Genomic DNA, 16,472 nt, shown 5'->3' with positions numbered 1-16,472 from the left:
TCATCGAATGCTGTCAAACACCTATGGTAAGGACGCTATTAGTGAAAGAACGTGTAATGAGTGGTTTCAACTCTTCAAGGACGGTGATTTTAACGTCATAGACCGGCATGCTGATGGAAGAGAGAATGTTTTCGAAGATGCAAAATTAGAGACATTGCTGAGTGAAGACTCTCCTCAAACTCAAGAAGAATTGGCACGATTAGCGGGAGTGACAGAGCAAGCCATTTCAGAACGCCTCAACGCTATGGGGATGATTCAGAAAGAAGGAACTTGGTTCCTGCGTGAGCTGAAAAAAAGAGACGTTGAACGGCGTTTGTGTGTTTGTGAACAGTTGCTTCAGAGGCAAAAACGGAAGGGATTTCTGCATCGCATTATGACCAGAGAAGAAAATGGGTTCATTACGATAACCCTAAACGCAAAAACTCATGGGAATATCCCGGCCATGCTTCCACGTCGACGGCCAAACCGAATATTCACGGCTCCAAGATCATGCTCTGCATTTGGTGGGACCAGCTCTGCGTCGTGTACTGTGAGGTGTTAAAACCAAGTGAAACAATCACAGGTGCTGGTTATCGAACGCAATTAATGCGTCTGAGCAGAGCATTAAGAGACAAAGGGCCGCAACACAGCGAGAGGCACGATAAAGTGATTTTGCAGCACAACAATGCTCGACCCCACGTTGCAAAAGAGGTCAAAACGTACTCGGAAACTTTAAAACGGGAAGTCCTACCCCACCTGCCGTATTTTCCAGGCATTGGTCCCTCTGACTATCACCTGCTTAGATCAATGGCGCATGGCCTTGCTGACCAACACTTCCGATCTCATGAAGAAGTCACAAATTGGATCGATTCGTGGATCGCTTCAAATGATGAACAACTTTTTCGACGCGAGATTCGTACACTGCCCGAAAGATGGGAGAAAGTAGTGGTCAGCGATGGAAAATACTTTGAATGATATATGTGTAACCAATTTGTTTCATTAAAGCATCAAATGAAACTTTCCGTCCGCAGCTCATGGTCGTCCGGTAGCGTTCTCGCTTCCCGCGCCCGGGTTCCCGGGTTCGATTCCCGGCGGGGTCAGGGATTTTCTCTGCCTCGTGATGACTGGGTGTTGTGTAATGTCCTTAGGTTAGTTGCTGTTGGTTGCTGTTAGTTGCTGTTGGCCGCTCGGTGGGCCGCCAGGGCCCCATAGTGCTCAGAGCCATTTGAACCATTTTTTTGAAACTTTCCTGGTAGATGAAAACTGTGTGTCGGGCCGAGACTCGAACTCCGGATCTTTGCCTGCCAGGAAGTTTCATATCAGCGCACACTCCGCTGCAGAGTGAAAATCTCATTCTGAAAGCTTAAAATGTTGGGGAAAAAAACGGCGGAAGCAAAATCGTACACCTTATGCTTAGGCGAATGAATGGATAAAATGTAGGCAGAAAAATATGCATAAGTTCCAACACAAATGTGTAGAAGTCTCCCCGGGAACCATAGTGTGCAGAAAAAACCGGGCGACTATTTGAGACGGCAGCTAGCGTAGGCCGTGAGCGCGGCCATTAGCAGTGGCGGAATGCCGGGGGTCGCCTCTGCAAGAGGACGAGCCCGCTGCATGTTAAGCAGCGCGTGTGGCGACGCCGCCTGCGATATTAAAAAAGTGGACGGCGCATAAATCTAGTCTAGTCCGCGACCGCTGCGTACCTGCTGTTGGCCGCTCGGTGGGCCGCCAGGGACCTCCCAACGCTGTGGCGGCCAACTGGGAAAATAAATACTGCTTTACACAGTCTTCCGAACAATTTATCTGCGAAGGCAACAAATTTTCGCCACCTCTGCCCCTACCCCCTCCACCCCCTTCACGAACTCCATTAGAATTTACGCATGTCATCATTCTTGTTTACTTTTGTAATGCAAAGTTGGAGTGAGGAGGAGAGAAATAGATGCAAGAGTCCGTTAGTTACGGCTTGTAAAAATAAAAATAATAAATAACCATCCTCTCATCATTGCTATCCAGTCACATGAATGTAACCACCTGTTAAGACTGCAATCGAGGTGGTCCCAAACATTCTCGATAAGGTTTAAAACTGGAAAGTTTAGCGACCAGAGAAGCACGGTAAACACAGGTTCTCTTTGAGCTGTATCACACGTTGCTTTGTCCTGCTAGTATATGTCGTCGTGCCGTGGAAAAATAAAACTGCACATAGGGATGGACGTGGTTGCCAACAACTGATGGATTCTCTTGTTGATCAATTGCGCCTTCCAGAATGACGAGATCACCTAGGGAACACAACGAAAACATGCCCCAGATCCTCCTCGTCCGTCCTGCACCCTTTCGACCATTGTTAGAGGGTGTTCGATTTCTGTGCGATGGAGCATAAAACGTGATTCATCTCAGAAAGGCCATCTACCGCCACTCAATCGACGTACAGTTGCGGTATTGGCGTGCAGATTACAGCCTTCGTCGCCGATGAACAGCAGTCGGCATGCATGCATGCATGCATGGATCAGGTGCCTGCTGCGGAGGCCCATATGCATCAACGTTCTCTTGACGGTGGTTAAAAAGACACTTTCCACTTAGCCCCTTGGTTCATCTGGATAGTCCTTTGCTCGAACGATGCACGTCTATTCGCCCGTATAAATGTCCACTGCGTAGTTTACTCGTGTCATCTATGGCCAGTGATGCAGCTCAGTCGCATCGGCGCCGGTTTCGGATAGCGCCATTTTGCCATACGCGGTATACTTTAACCATAGCGGCATGTAAGTTTACAACCTTAGCGATCTCGGAAATGCTTCTTGGCCTGAAAGCCAACAATCCTGCCCTTTTGGTCTTCAGATAGATCGCTCTGTTTCCGCATTACGACGACGACTGCAATGCTCTCCACATCCCCCCAGCACTGATTATATACCTTCCACAGCTCACCTACTGTCTGTGTTACTGTACGCTGATGGCGAATTAAAGTCACATTAAAGTGACTGGACAGTTTATAACTAAGCACTACCCTAGAAGTGTAACGCTTTTGTACGAAGGACTGACAGGTTACTTCATTCTAAAAGATCGAATCTGCATCGAAATTTAGATTTTGTACACCACTGTGAACTGTATGGAGGAGGGTACTTGCTCTCACACATTAGGGCTTCGTTTCCTCCAGATCGCAATTTGAGCGCTGGAAAAATGCGTGTTTTTTCCCTTGTGCGCGCTGTAATTAGCATAATCTTCGCGTTCTCTTTCGGAGCGACACGTAGAGAGATACGTTGTTTAGTATTCCTTCTTTCTTTTCCTATTTTATTAAGATTCTTTTAGTGTTTTTCTTACAACATTTTTGTTTTTGATGACCGTACAGCCTTCGTTTCTGGTTTGCTAAGAGAAACATTAACAACAAATTTACATTGTCGAAGAAAGGAAGAAAGGGAACAAAAATCTCAATGTAAGTTAATAATATGCAGACGATATTGAACAGATGTTTGATTACCTTTTGGTTCTTATATGACGGCCCATCAAAAAGTTTCCGTTCGAAGACCGTAAAGTCCATAATCGGTACGCCAGACACGCAAAATCGGTTTTAGCACTGAAGCAATCATCATACCGACGCACCATGTTGAAGATACCAGTTTGGTAAATAATGTCCCCTACTGCGTGAAGAAGTCAGTAATTGCCTGCTGCATATCCTCGTCCGAGGAATCGTCCACCCTTCAATGCCGTTTTTAAGGAACCGAAGGCGAGATGATAGCATGAGGAGAGATCAGGACTAAGCGCAAATGCTAGAGTTTCTCCCACTTATGTTAGCCACCTGTGGACGTGCTTTATCATGGAGCAACAGCACCCCTTGGCACACCATTGCACAACTGTGGTTACCGGCACACATGCTACCGCATACACATTTTTCGTTCTCAGATGGATGTATTCTGGTATTTCTCCTTCGGCAGCCCAGAAAAGAATAACAAAACGTTGGCCCTGTTTAGAGGCATTGGAGACGACGTCGCCATATTTCACGTTTCCGTATTTACCGCACGCGAATGCCACTCTGATGCCTTCCCTACATCATGTCGGTTCCTACACACCGCCTTATATATCCGACTCGATATTAATAACTTCTTCTAAATATTAACAATTACCTATGTCAGCGTATCTCGTAAGCTTTTACCTAATGACGGATTATACACGGTCCAGCCACATTGTGACCACAGCCTGTGTTGAACGTCAACGTACAGTATCCACATTGCAAGTGACTACATTATCAATGGATATATAAAGCGTGTCAGGGCGGACGCAGTAAACAGTGCCGTCGTTGTCGTAATGCGGAAACCGAGCGATTTATCTGACGTCCAGAAGTGCATGATCATTGGCCTTCTACCAAGGGCGGAAGCATTTACGAAACCGCTAATTCTGTAAACTGTACGTGTGCCTTCATGGTTAAAATATACCGTGAATGGCAAAATGGTGCCATCCAAAACAGATGGGGAGGCAACTGAGATGCACCAAAGGGTGCATGACGGCTGCGGGCGAATATACATGCAACTGTTGAGCAACTGACCTCCCAGATTAACCAACGCATTACCAACATTGACTCCTCATCGATCATTCAGCGAACGTTGCTGCTTGTAGGCCTCTGCGCAGGATCTGGTTCATGAACCTATGCCGACTGCTGTTCATGGGTAACGGAGGTTGTAATTTACGCGCCATATCGCAACTGGACGTGCACTAAGTGGCTGCAGATGGCCTTTTCAGATGAATCATGTTTTACACTCCATCGAACGGATGGTCTTTGGTGTGTACGGCCCTGCAACAAGCGTCGGTAGGATCCAGGCCGGAGGAGGGAGCGTTATGGTCTGGAGAAAGTCTGGGGACGAAGAGTCCTTTTGGAAAATGGCTCTCTTGATATCAATTAGTCCTAACCTTCTGAGTCCTGTTTTCCAGTGTTTCATAGCATTTTCTGTGAATTGCCTGACGATGTTGCTGACCCCGATGGTTTCCAGGAATTTTATGCCTCAACTGTGTGACAGTGAGTCAGAGGCTTTTTTGTTTTCTATCTAGGTCGTATGTAGAGGTATTTTCTAGGTTTTACAGATTTCCAGTATCATTTTGTCTACCATGTATTGGTCTTTTGTGCCGCTCCTTCTTCGCTTGTTACCTTTTCGTTCTACTGGTATGACGTATTCTTCCAAAACGTCCTGAATTTTATCGGCTATGATCTCTGTCAGCAACTTGAACATGGTGGACAAGCATGTTATTGGCCTGTAATTTCCGGGTACTGCACCTCCTATACTAAATAAATTTTCGCAGCTATTATACATTCACTGATGTTACATATCTTAAACGTTGTGCTAAACAGTTCGGACGTTCTCACCCACAGACTGTTCAGGTATTAGGGCCAGAAGCCATGCTGTAAATGATTGCCAGTGGATGTCCAAGTCTTCGCTTCCTTCACTCATCACTGACCCATTTCCAGTGTTACCTCCAGCCGTTGCATTCTATCCTTAGAAAATTTGTTTTTAAGCTCATGTTGCACTTTTGTTGTAGTTCTTTTCAGTTTCCCAGAGGTCTTTGCTGGAACGAGTTGTTGCTTCTTCTTTTTTTTTTTTCAATTTCTGTTTCGGTTTTCTGATTCAGTATCCGGCAGAACAGCCCCTGATTGGATTGAAAATTTTGATTTTGTCTTTAATTGGTAATCTCGGCGTCGTATCTTTTGATTTTCTTGACTACTGTAGTTATTTATTACTTCATAATTTCTTTGGTGTTCTGTTCTTAAAGTTCCTTGCATCAGTTCTCAAGTTTTCAGCGCACTTTAGTTTTCCAATCGATTTTCTGGCGATATTTGATTCCAGTTGCCCCAGTTCTTCTCTTAATGTTACTACTGTACTGTGGGGGAGCTGGATAATTTATAAATTGTTATTTGGGCAGTTGCAAGGGCAGCAGTAAGGTCCTTCATCAGTGGAGCCAGTTGTTTCTGTGGAAAACTTTCAAAGTCGGAGCTGCTTCAGTTTTGCCTTACCTGACATATAGGCTGAAATGTTGTCTTTAGATTGTTAGGTGGTCTGTATCATAGAATAAACAAAAAAGATTTCTTTGGTGAGACAACGTTCATGGCGTGAAAACAAGCTTTTTATCCATTCTGATGCCACACATAGTAAGCTATACGAGATAGCTCAATATTATTATCACGGCTTCAGTTTAGTGTCATACCTCACTGCATTAATGATTCAACGCTACAGTGGTACCAGCTTAGCTGTGCGCATTGTAGCAAAATGTTTGTTGAGCCTGTAGCTCGATTGCACATGTATCAAAGATGGTAACTTCCGAGTAGAAATACTGCCGTGTTTTACAATTTTCAAAGAGTGAAACCTGAGTTACATTTCAACGTTTGTTCTGTAAATGGTATAGCAGTGTGAAAGCGGTGTCATCCTGTGTAAACGGGAGAGAATGGGATGTCCTAACTATTTCAACCGTATGTTTCAAAGCGTCTTTGAACATAGCTGTAAGACATCCTTGTTAAAACTTAAGGAGTGAGACGTCTGAATCGACACACACAACTATACACTAACATTTCTTCGCCGTCTGTAAGAGACATCTTCCGAGCTGAAACACTAGCAGCTGTGTAGAGAGCTCAAGGGGTTTCAACTTTTCAGGCTCATGATTCCTCACGCGATACTAAATGTATGTATTACTGTTACAGGTACTAGGCATACATTGATAGTCCTGTCACGAAGTTATTTTTACTCCATTTTTCAGCTTCGAGGCATTGCATTTACTCTGACGTGTTATCATTTTCACTGTAGATAATCGATTGTGCGAATTTCTACCTTTAAGCCAAGTATGCATCCACACTTTATTTAAATTAACTCTCTTTTGTTAAAATTATAATAATCATTATAAACTTATCTGGCTGACTTACGTTATTGTGCCCAGCAATGCAATGTCTTAACTAAAACGCTAGCCTCATGAAATTTTATTTCGTGATGTCCACACCGTAAAACGCGTTACTGCGCTACTGTCAACTTATCAGTTTGTCCAAAGTGACGTTTCCTCTTGTGTTTGATAAAGGGTTGATAACACTGCTTTTCCTGGTTCCACTGTGCATGCACATTGCCACAACTGCGCAGAATTCCATGCACATCGGCGGTCGCCTGTGACCGACGTAAATCTTTCACAGATATAAGAAATTCATATTTTTACTTGGTTGGCTTAAAAATCGTTGTAATTGCATACTTTGCCAAAGCTTTTCCAGTGTAATCCGGAAGCTTCTGGATAATAAATTAGGAACTATCTCAGTTGGCGACTGTTGTTCATTTTCTAGTTCTGGAAATCTTTCTTCTTGGGCGTAGTATTCGGTCTACTTCCTTATTAGGATAACCTTTTCCATTATGAACCGGCTGTAGTTAATGGAACTCTTCTTGTGAGTAAACCGGGTGGCTTTGAATAAACCGGTGAGTGAACGTGGAGGAAGCGCACCGGGTCATTTCATTGTGGAGCCATGGAGTCGGAGAGCGAAACAACTGTGGGAGGAAGAATGACTGGCAGTGAGAAACAGTAAGTTGCACTCAGTGAAGTCAGCCGTGGCGTACCTCGCACCTGTCACTCCGGCGGGGTGAGGTAATCCCGATCTGCCTCTGAATGGGACAATGTTCCGTAACAGATAGCTTTAATATCCCACCCCGGCAGCAGGAACTCCTCTAGAAAGTGATACCCGTGGCTTACAAACCGCTATGCGCCATATTTTTACCAAATGCTTTTCGTATTGTGATGAGAACACAGAAGTAAATTTAAGTAGGAATCTGTCCTGCGTTATAGCTGGTGACGAGGCAGGTGTGGTAAACCTTTAAAATTTTGTGTAGTGTTCGAATTCCAAGCTGAAGATTTTGGTGTGCTGCAGAGGGTCTGGTTTACCCTTTTTATGCCAGAGTACAACCAGCCACAGCCTTCTGATATACAATTTTTTTATTATTTCCATTAAATTTCTCTTTTTTCATCGAATGTTTTAGAACCACTAAAAAGCGTGATTTCCGTCTCCGTCCCTCGCTCCCCCCTCCCCCCCCCCTCTATCTATCTCTCTCTCTCTCTCTCTCTCTCTCTCTCTCTGTCTCTGTCTCTCTCTCTCAGTGTGCGTGCGCGCGCGCGCGCGCGCGCGCCCGTGTGTGTGTGTGTGTGTGTGTGTGTGTGTGTGTGTGTGTGTGTGTGTCGCCCCCATCATCAGAGTCTCAATTACACAACTTCTGTAGATACAGAGTACTTATCTTGTGGTTGTTGGTCGTCCAGGATTGCAGGGTAACGATTCCATTACATTGTAAATAATAAACAAAAACTTCGGGTAATCCACATTTATAATGTTCAGTAGAAAAACAAAAAACAGGAATACATAGCACTGAAACGATTCGTTGCCTCATTGTTGGTTCACTGACTCTAGGCTAAAACAGTACACATCTGAAAAAGCGTCTTTCCACTGCATTCGTCGATATAGTGCCAACACTGTCTTCACAACTGCCCATGGGCTCCCCTTCACTTGAGGCTGCTGCTTTTATGCCAGTTGCTTATGACGTCATACCTACTTAGTCGAACAAGATCTACGTCACAATCACGACGTGACTTATGAATCAAGTTTCATTTAATTCTAAGCTATTCTGATGGCCAATTATACAAATAATTCAGTGCATCCAAATGACGTTGGATAACCCTCACAAATTAAAAGTTCTATTAGCATGCTAATCGTGTTTATAATATACTAGCTTAGCGCCAGCTGCTTTGCCCGTGTGGACAGTATGGTCTGACTGGAATCTTTTTAAATCAAATTTTTGTATTGTTCACAAATTGAAACATCTTCTTCTAAATTTTTCTCCCTTATTGCGGCCATGTTCTTCCCCGAACGTACTTCGGACCAAAAAGCGATTCTGGTGGCTGGAGTCGGAGGTAGTCGTTAATCCTGCATTTAGAGTTCTTGTGGTGATATTTCCATGGAAACTTTCATCCCCTAACACACATTTCTTTAGAAGTCAAATACAAATTTTCGTGTTAAAACTTGTTTTAGCATAACGAAGTATTCTCATAAAAAATCTTCTTCCCCTATTTCACCCCCCTTAGGACTTGAGTTGCCAAAAAACATTGAACGACGTATTTTTCTTACTTCTTACTGAGAAGTCCAATACAAACACTCAGATTTAATTTCAAAAATGCCTTCGCAATGAAGTGTTTCCATAAAAACTTTCATCCCCTATTTCTAAAAACACTAAAACACGTATTTTCTTATTTCTAACCAAGAAGTAAAATTTTCGTCGATGAACGCCGGCACCTGTGGCCGAGCGGTTCTAGGCGCTTCAGTCCGGAACCGCGTGACTGCTACGGTCGCAGGTTCGAATCCTGCCTCGGGCATGGATGTGTGTGATGTCCTTAGGTTAGTTAGGTTTAAGTAGTTCTAAGTTTATGGGACTGATGACCTCAGATGTAAAGTCCCATAGTGCTCAGAGCCATTAGAACCATTCGCAGATGAAGCTTAATTGATGGTTTATCAGTAATGTAATAATAATTTATTTTAAAAAAACTTTCACCCTCTATTTCACCCCTTAATGGTCGAATTTCCAAAAATGCTGAAGCACATACTTTTCTATTTCTAACCGAGAAACCAAATGCCAACTTTCGTAGTTCTACCGTCAAAATTGCCTTAATAGCGACATGTTTTCAAAGAACCTTATGACTCCCATTTTACCTCTTAGTGTTGGAATTTCGAACAATCCATTCTTAAACGATACCTGCACTGTAAGGTCAACACCCTCTCCAAATTTCAAGTTTCTGTCGTTAGTGGTTTGGGGTAGGCAATGATGAGTCAGTGAATCAGTCAGGCCCTTAGGGGCCGAATTTCCGTAAACGATGAAAAACGTAATTTTTTAGTTCCGACTAAGAAGCCAAAAACAAATTTTCATACATTTAGTTTAAAAAATGCTTTCGTAATGAAAAATCTTCGTGAAATCTGAATTTTCAAAAAACACTGAAACGCGTTTTTTTTTTTTTAATTTCCAGCCGAGAAGAGAAATACAAATGTTCAGAGATTTAGTTTCCAAAATACTTTCGTAAGGAAATGTTTCTATAAAAACTTCATCCCCTGTTTTATAACCCTAACGGCTCATTTTCCAAAAACATGGAAATACGTATTTTTTATGTCCAACCAAGAAGTCAGATACCAGTTTTCGTAAATGTGACTTTAAAAATGCTTTAGTAGTTCTTTAATCATGATTTGTTTCAAAAAATTTCACCCTGCAGGGTTAAATTTCCCCAATTGCTGAAAAATGTTTTTCCTTATTGCTGCCCGAGAAATCAAATACCAATTAGTCCCTGCTTCAAAATTGAATTAATAGTGACATATTTTCAAAAACCCCTTCATCCCCTATTTCACCCTCTTAGGGGAGGAATTTCGAAAAATCACATCTTCAACAACTATGCCTACAGAATAAGGTCAACACCCTCTCCCAATATCAAGTTTCTATTCTTAGTGGTTTGGGCTGGGCAATGATTTGCCAGTTAGGACAACGCCTTTTGTACATGGAGATAGATTGTACAGGGATGAATGAGAATGGAAGGACAAAAAACACAAAGAAAAAGCCATTACAAAAATGTCAAAATAAAAATCAAACAATGTTGTCTTGATGTATGTCAAATGATTGTTTGGTCAGAGGGTTATGAAACTGAAATTGCATTTCGTGTAGCCGACGTACTATGAAAGTTAGCTATGTATTAACTGTTCCAAACTGATATTTGCAACATTGATCATGAATATTTCAGATTTGGGGGAAGGTATAAAGACGCAGTTTCAGCATTAGTTCACACATACCTAAGGTTTTAATAGCCTTTTAAAAGAGTTCAGTGTGTGCTCCATCTGTAAAAACTAAACTGAACTACTCCCGAACAAGCCATGTAGGCCTACCGGTACCGAGCGGCCGTCGTGTCATCCTCGGACCACAGGCGTCACTGGATGCGGATCTGGAGGGGCAAGTGACTTCTCAATAAAGTAGCTCCTCAGCTTGCCTCACAAGAGCTGAGGGCACCCCGCTTGCCAACAGTGCTCGACAGATCGTATGGTCACCCATCCCAGTGCTAGCCCAGCCCGACAGCTCTTTACTTCGGTGATCTGACGGGAACCGGTGTTACCACTGCGGCAAGGCTGTTGGCGCTCCATCTGTAGCACGCAGGATATCTGAGCGGTACTTCATTTCCTCTCAAGTCCAGCCTAGAATGTCCTCATTAACGTGTGTGTCTTCTGCTTTTAATGCGAACTCACTGCTTCTGCAGGTACCGCACTAGGGTTTGGTAGACAGCATATTTCACAAAACCCTAAGAAAAAAAATGTAATGGGGTTACGTCTGGAGACCTTGGGGATCAGGAAATGGATCCTCTGCCAGTCCAGCTACCCGGGAATGCCGTCCAACCATAGAATCCCAGTGAGGAGGGGCACCATCTTGCTGCACATGACATAGGTTTGCAGTTGTTCAACCTGTTAAAATTCACACTGTTCCAACATGTCCGGATAAACAGTTGAGACTGTCGACGCCTCTGCAAAGAAGAAGAAACAGACCACACAACAAATTTACCTCCTGACTAGTGTGCACAATTTCCGTTTGAAAGTGGGGAGTCCTGAATGTTCCAGATCTTCACATTAGTGTCGGTTTGCCTTCCTTGGCACACAAAATCAAGCTTCGTCCGTGAATCTCGCCTTTTTCAGATAATCTGGGTCATCGATGATGCAACTCAGAATCTATGTTGTAAATGCTTTTCGCTTTGGCCTTGCGTAAGGTTGAAGCGCGTCCAGCAGCTGCATCTTGTACGCATGAAGCTTCAGTCCCTTGAGTAGTACCCTGTTCACCACGTTTAGTGGTAGCTACAATTGTTGAGATGCTCGATTTGGTTGCTCTCCGTATAAATGCCTGTGGTATCTATTCCACATCTGCATCACTCTTTCTCGGACGCGTGGAACTCGTCCTCTTCATGTCACTTCCGGATCCCTTGAACCTCGTGTCTCACTCTCTGGTAGTCGGACGTGATAGTGTGCGTGTCTGGAAGTTCCGTTGGACCTGGATGCCATGTTTCGTCTCTATCGACCACACCACACACTGTGCCGTAGGTTGGAGGTGGCCATTCTCGTCAATAACTAACCTGAAAAAAAAAAAATTAGGTATGTATGAACATTATGCAGCAGATCGCATATTTCTACCCATCCCCATTTCTCAGATATTCGTGATCAAACTAATAAAGATAATTTTGGATACATCCTTGCCATTATCGATGTTTTAGTTACTTAATAGAAATTAAAACAATGTCTTTCAAGTAAAGCTAGTTGTCGGAATTGAGGTATTTTTACGTCTTACTTCGACTGAAATACCTTAATTTATTTTCTAAAAAAAGAATAAAGATTAAGGCGAACAGCATTCTGAAATCAGCCTTTCCAGGACTACGAGATTTTTAGAAATGAGGACCATCAGCCTCCTACAGGCACTGAAATAAATCGGTGGTGAAGGTTGAAGGTTTTTGCTGTACCGGGACTCGAACCCGAATGCTCGACCTCTCCAGAACGGTTGCTCCAGCCGTCTCGGCCAACTGGATTCGAGTAACGTCCGACCCAAATTCTCAACCTGTTACGCGTAAGTAGCGCCACTGCCCAATTATCTATATTGCTTGTGTCACTGTGCTAAGTCTCGCAGGGGTTCGGAAATTAAGGTGCATCCACAGAGAAAGTACCGAGAGCCATCCTCGCTCAGAGATACACAATGGTGGTCATGTGGACATGCGACAGTCAAGGCTTAGTTCATGGAAGCTATCCTCTATAAAACCTATTGACTTACTGTGAATGAGAGGAGGTTCCTATTTCCAATAGATGTTAGTAAAGCTAGTAAAGCTGGAGATAATTTGTGAAAGACAAACCAAATATGAAAACTTAACCACACGGAGAAAGGTGATAAAACAAAGACGACAAGTTCAGTATAGAAAGGATGCGGCGAGCAATGAGTATTGTGGACAGAAGGCGTTATGTAAGTAGTGCGGGAAAACCTGGGAATTTTGGTCGGACGGAGAGCGGTGCTGAACGAGCAGGTGCGATTAAAGCGACCGCCCTCGTCAAGCGGGTTCGAATTCCAGTACAGCACAAATTTTCTCTTGTCGCCGTTATTTCATTCCAGTGCCTTGCCAGAATTTATTTCGTCACAAATATGGAAAGAGATGGATAATTCCAAGCAGTTTTATGCACTGGCAGAAAAGTGTGATATATTACGTCGCAACCAACCATTATTTCGTAGCTTTTAGATTATGAGGAATAAAACAGTTTCCATCTGAAACAACCGATTTAAAATACACTACAGGAAAAAAAATTAATGTACCTTTTTATTGATGCAACAGTGCAGGTAGAGTGCATGAAATTATTATATTTTCAGATCATTAGCACAAGCGTCTGCGAGATACCGCGTATCGACCCACGCTGAAACACCCATATTAATACATAGTGTAACCTCCATGAGCAGCGCGGCGGGTGCTGACTCTGGCATCCAGTGGATCATAGAGATGTCGAATACTGTTCTAGGATACGTAATGAAACGCACGGTCGGCCTGTTGACGTAGGTCTGCAAGAGGTGTTGATTGACGAGTCACTTCTCTTCCCGTCATATCCTAAACATGCTCGGTTGGAGAGAAGTCCAGAGATCGCGCAGACCAAGAAGTTACTGCACGTCTTGCAGAGCATGTAGAGTTTCATGGACAGTGTGTGGGCGAACGTTATGCTGTTGGAACAACATATCACCTTCTTCTTGCAAAAACGGTAAAAGAACAGATCTGAAACAACATTGTGCACGTACTGAGCACTTGTTAGCGTCCACTCCAGAAGGACCAAAGGTGAACGCATCCCAGACCATAAGGCCTGGGATGGCGCTAGCGTGTCTTGGACGTGCGTACTCCAAGAGATAGTACTCACCAGATCTATGCTGTACACGCAAACGACCTTCACATATGTGCATGCAGAATACGCTTTCATCGCTTAAGACCAAGGCGCGCCATTCCACCTCCCAAGAGATCCTCTGACGGCACCAGTCGAGCCGTGCACGTCGAAACTGTGACGTGAGCGGAAGACGGGCTAGAGCTGTGCGTGCCCGTAGTCCCACTGCTAATAGCCGGCTTGCAGCAGTCCGTGCTGACACGTCTGGTCTCGCAAGACCTCTTCCCTGTGCTGTAGTAGCTGTACTATCTATCACTGTTGCCCTTACAATATAGGACGATCCTGGTGGGAGTTTATGCTGCGTGGAGATCGAGAAAGGGTGTGACAAATGTTCTGATATTACTGTTACCAGCATCGTTGCACAACTCTCGCAGCACACCCAACTTGGGTGACAATTCTCCGAAAGGACCATCCCGTCGCTTGGAAAGCCACAATTGGACGCCTTTCAAACTCGCTGACTTGGCTATGGGAAGCACGAGTGCGTCCCTGCGTCATGGTTGTCTGCTTGCTTTACACATATACACCACATTGAGACTTCAATGACTGTATGAATTCACTATTAGAAGGTAGACAGAGGGCGCTCTGGTAGCTATGCAAGTACACTATCTATTGGCGGACGATGCTGAAACCATTCTAAGTACATCCCAGGTGATATTTGCCGTCATCGGATGAAAATCGACGTCGTCTTTCCAGGTGTACTAATGTTTTCGATAGCGTTGATAAAGGCGTCGCAATCTCGGATGTATAAAAAGACAGAAGACTTAAATAAAATGTTTGACACTTGGTACATGTTTTAATGAGATTTTCAATTTTAAGTCATGTTGAAGTTTTATTAGTCTGCCATTTTCATCCACACTAGTCTCATCCAGTTTCAGTTGGGTGCTAAATACGAGTCGTGTTTTTTAACTAAGTACCGTTTTGAAATTAAAAAAGACGTGCTAAGATATCTCAATTTTATTTTTACATGAAAGCCTGTACCTTAATCTACGCACTGACTCCATTACAGTCTGATTCTTCGTTGTTTTACATTGTGTACCGAGTGTTTAAGATGCCTCCGATAATCGTGAGTCCTGCCGACTGTGAAGTGCGGGCTGTTACAACATTTCTTAGTGCTAAAGGCCTGAAAGCGATCGATATTCATCGTGAGATCTGTGCAGTTTACGGGGAAAACATTGTGTGATGGAATGGTAAGAAAGTGGGTGAGAGCATTTAAAGATGGCCACACAAATGTGCATGATGAACAACGGAGTGGACGTCCTTCGGTCGTTAATGAAAGTTTGGTGCAGGAAGTGGACAATAAGGTGAGAGAAAACAGACGCTTTACGATTTCCTCCTTGCGGGATGACTTTCCTAATGTTTCTCGTAGTGTTCTGTATGGCATTGTGACCCAGCACTTGAATTACCGAAAATTGTGCGCACGTTGGGTACCGAAAATGTTGACGGATGTGCACAAAAGCAAACGTTAGACAGTGCATTGACTTTCCTTGAGCGGTACTACAACGACGGTGACGATTTCTTAAGCCAAATCTTTACGGGCGATGAAACACGGGTGCCCTACGTCACACCAGAATCAAAGCAACAGTCCATTGAAGTTGAGCAAGGGCATAGTTTTGCTGCAAGACAATGCCCGTCCGCGTGTGCCGAATCAGACCAAAGATCTCATCACATATTTTCGATGGAAAACTCTAAATCATCCTCCGTACAGCCCCGATCTTGCGCCCAGACACTACCAACTGTTTCTGCACTTGAAGAAACACCTGGGCGGTCAGCGTCTTCAAGACGATGACGAAGTCAAAACAGTGGTGATGCAGTGGTTAACAAGTCACGCGCCAGACTTCTATGAGGAGGGTATTCAAAAACTGGTACAACTTTGACAAGTGCCTCAATATTGACGGAAATTATGTAGAAAAGTAGATTAAGGTTCAGGCTTTCATGTAAAAATAAAATTGTTGAGATATCTTAGCACGTCTTTTTTTAATTTCAAAACGGTACGTACTTAAAAAACACTCCTCGTACCTTGCTGTTGTGCACCCAAACTAATCCGTTATCATCATCAGCGCCGTGTTAAGTGTCTTCTAAGGCAGTGCACGAATGTTGCAGCTGTCGGGGTGCGGGCTGCTGGGCGTGGGCATCTGGCTGCGGCTGGCGTACGAGGGCTACACGACGCTGCTGCCGCAGTACGCGGCCGTCAGCGCCGACAGCATGCTCATCGCCGCAGGTGTCATCGTCTTCGTCATCGCCTTCTTCGGCTGCTGCGGCGCCTGGTTCCAGAGCCGCTGCATGCTCATCACGGTAAGCAGCCGCTGTGACGAGGTAGGAGGGCGCGCCCAGCAGCACAGCGGGATTGTGCTCGACCGCCAGTGAGAATTTCACTCTCGACGACTATAACAGAGTATTTTTGTTTCATACACACGGTACTCTGCAGCTCACACGAAACGCAGTAACTTATTTTTTGTGACAAAGAGTCGACATCAGTAGAGAAAGATTTCTTTTTGAAATTTGTTGTGCCGGACATTTTCTGGCAGTACAGTGCGCACAA

The 16,472-nt window shown here is 44.0% G+C and overlaps 1 protein-coding gene and 1 pseudogene across 2 annotated transcripts in view; one reads left to right on the top strand and one right to left on the bottom strand.

Moving 5' to 3' along the window:
- The window catches only part of LOC124787994 (tetraspanin-9), a 538,570-nt gene that overhangs the window by 484,482 nt on the left and 37,616 nt on the right, over positions 1–16,472 (top strand). For both annotated transcript variants that reach the window (XM_047255029.1, XM_047255028.1), the window contains one exon: positions 16,034–16,225. In XM_047255029.1, the coding sequence (XP_047110985.1) occupies positions 16,034–16,225 (192 nt within the window). The remainder of the gene's footprint in view (positions 1–16,033; positions 16,226–16,472) is intronic.
- LOC124790434 lies at positions 11,010–11,127 on the bottom strand (annotated as a pseudogene).

Source organism: Schistocerca piceifrons, chromosome 3 (assembly GCF_021461385.2).
Source record: "Schistocerca piceifrons isolate TAMUIC-IGC-003096 chromosome 3, iqSchPice1.1, whole genome shotgun sequence".
NCBI classification, from domain to species: Eukaryota; Metazoa; Arthropoda; class Insecta; order Orthoptera; family Acrididae; genus Schistocerca; species Schistocerca piceifrons.
Note: the sequence above shows the minus strand (reverse complement) of the source record. Positions and strands in the feature narration are given on the sequence as shown.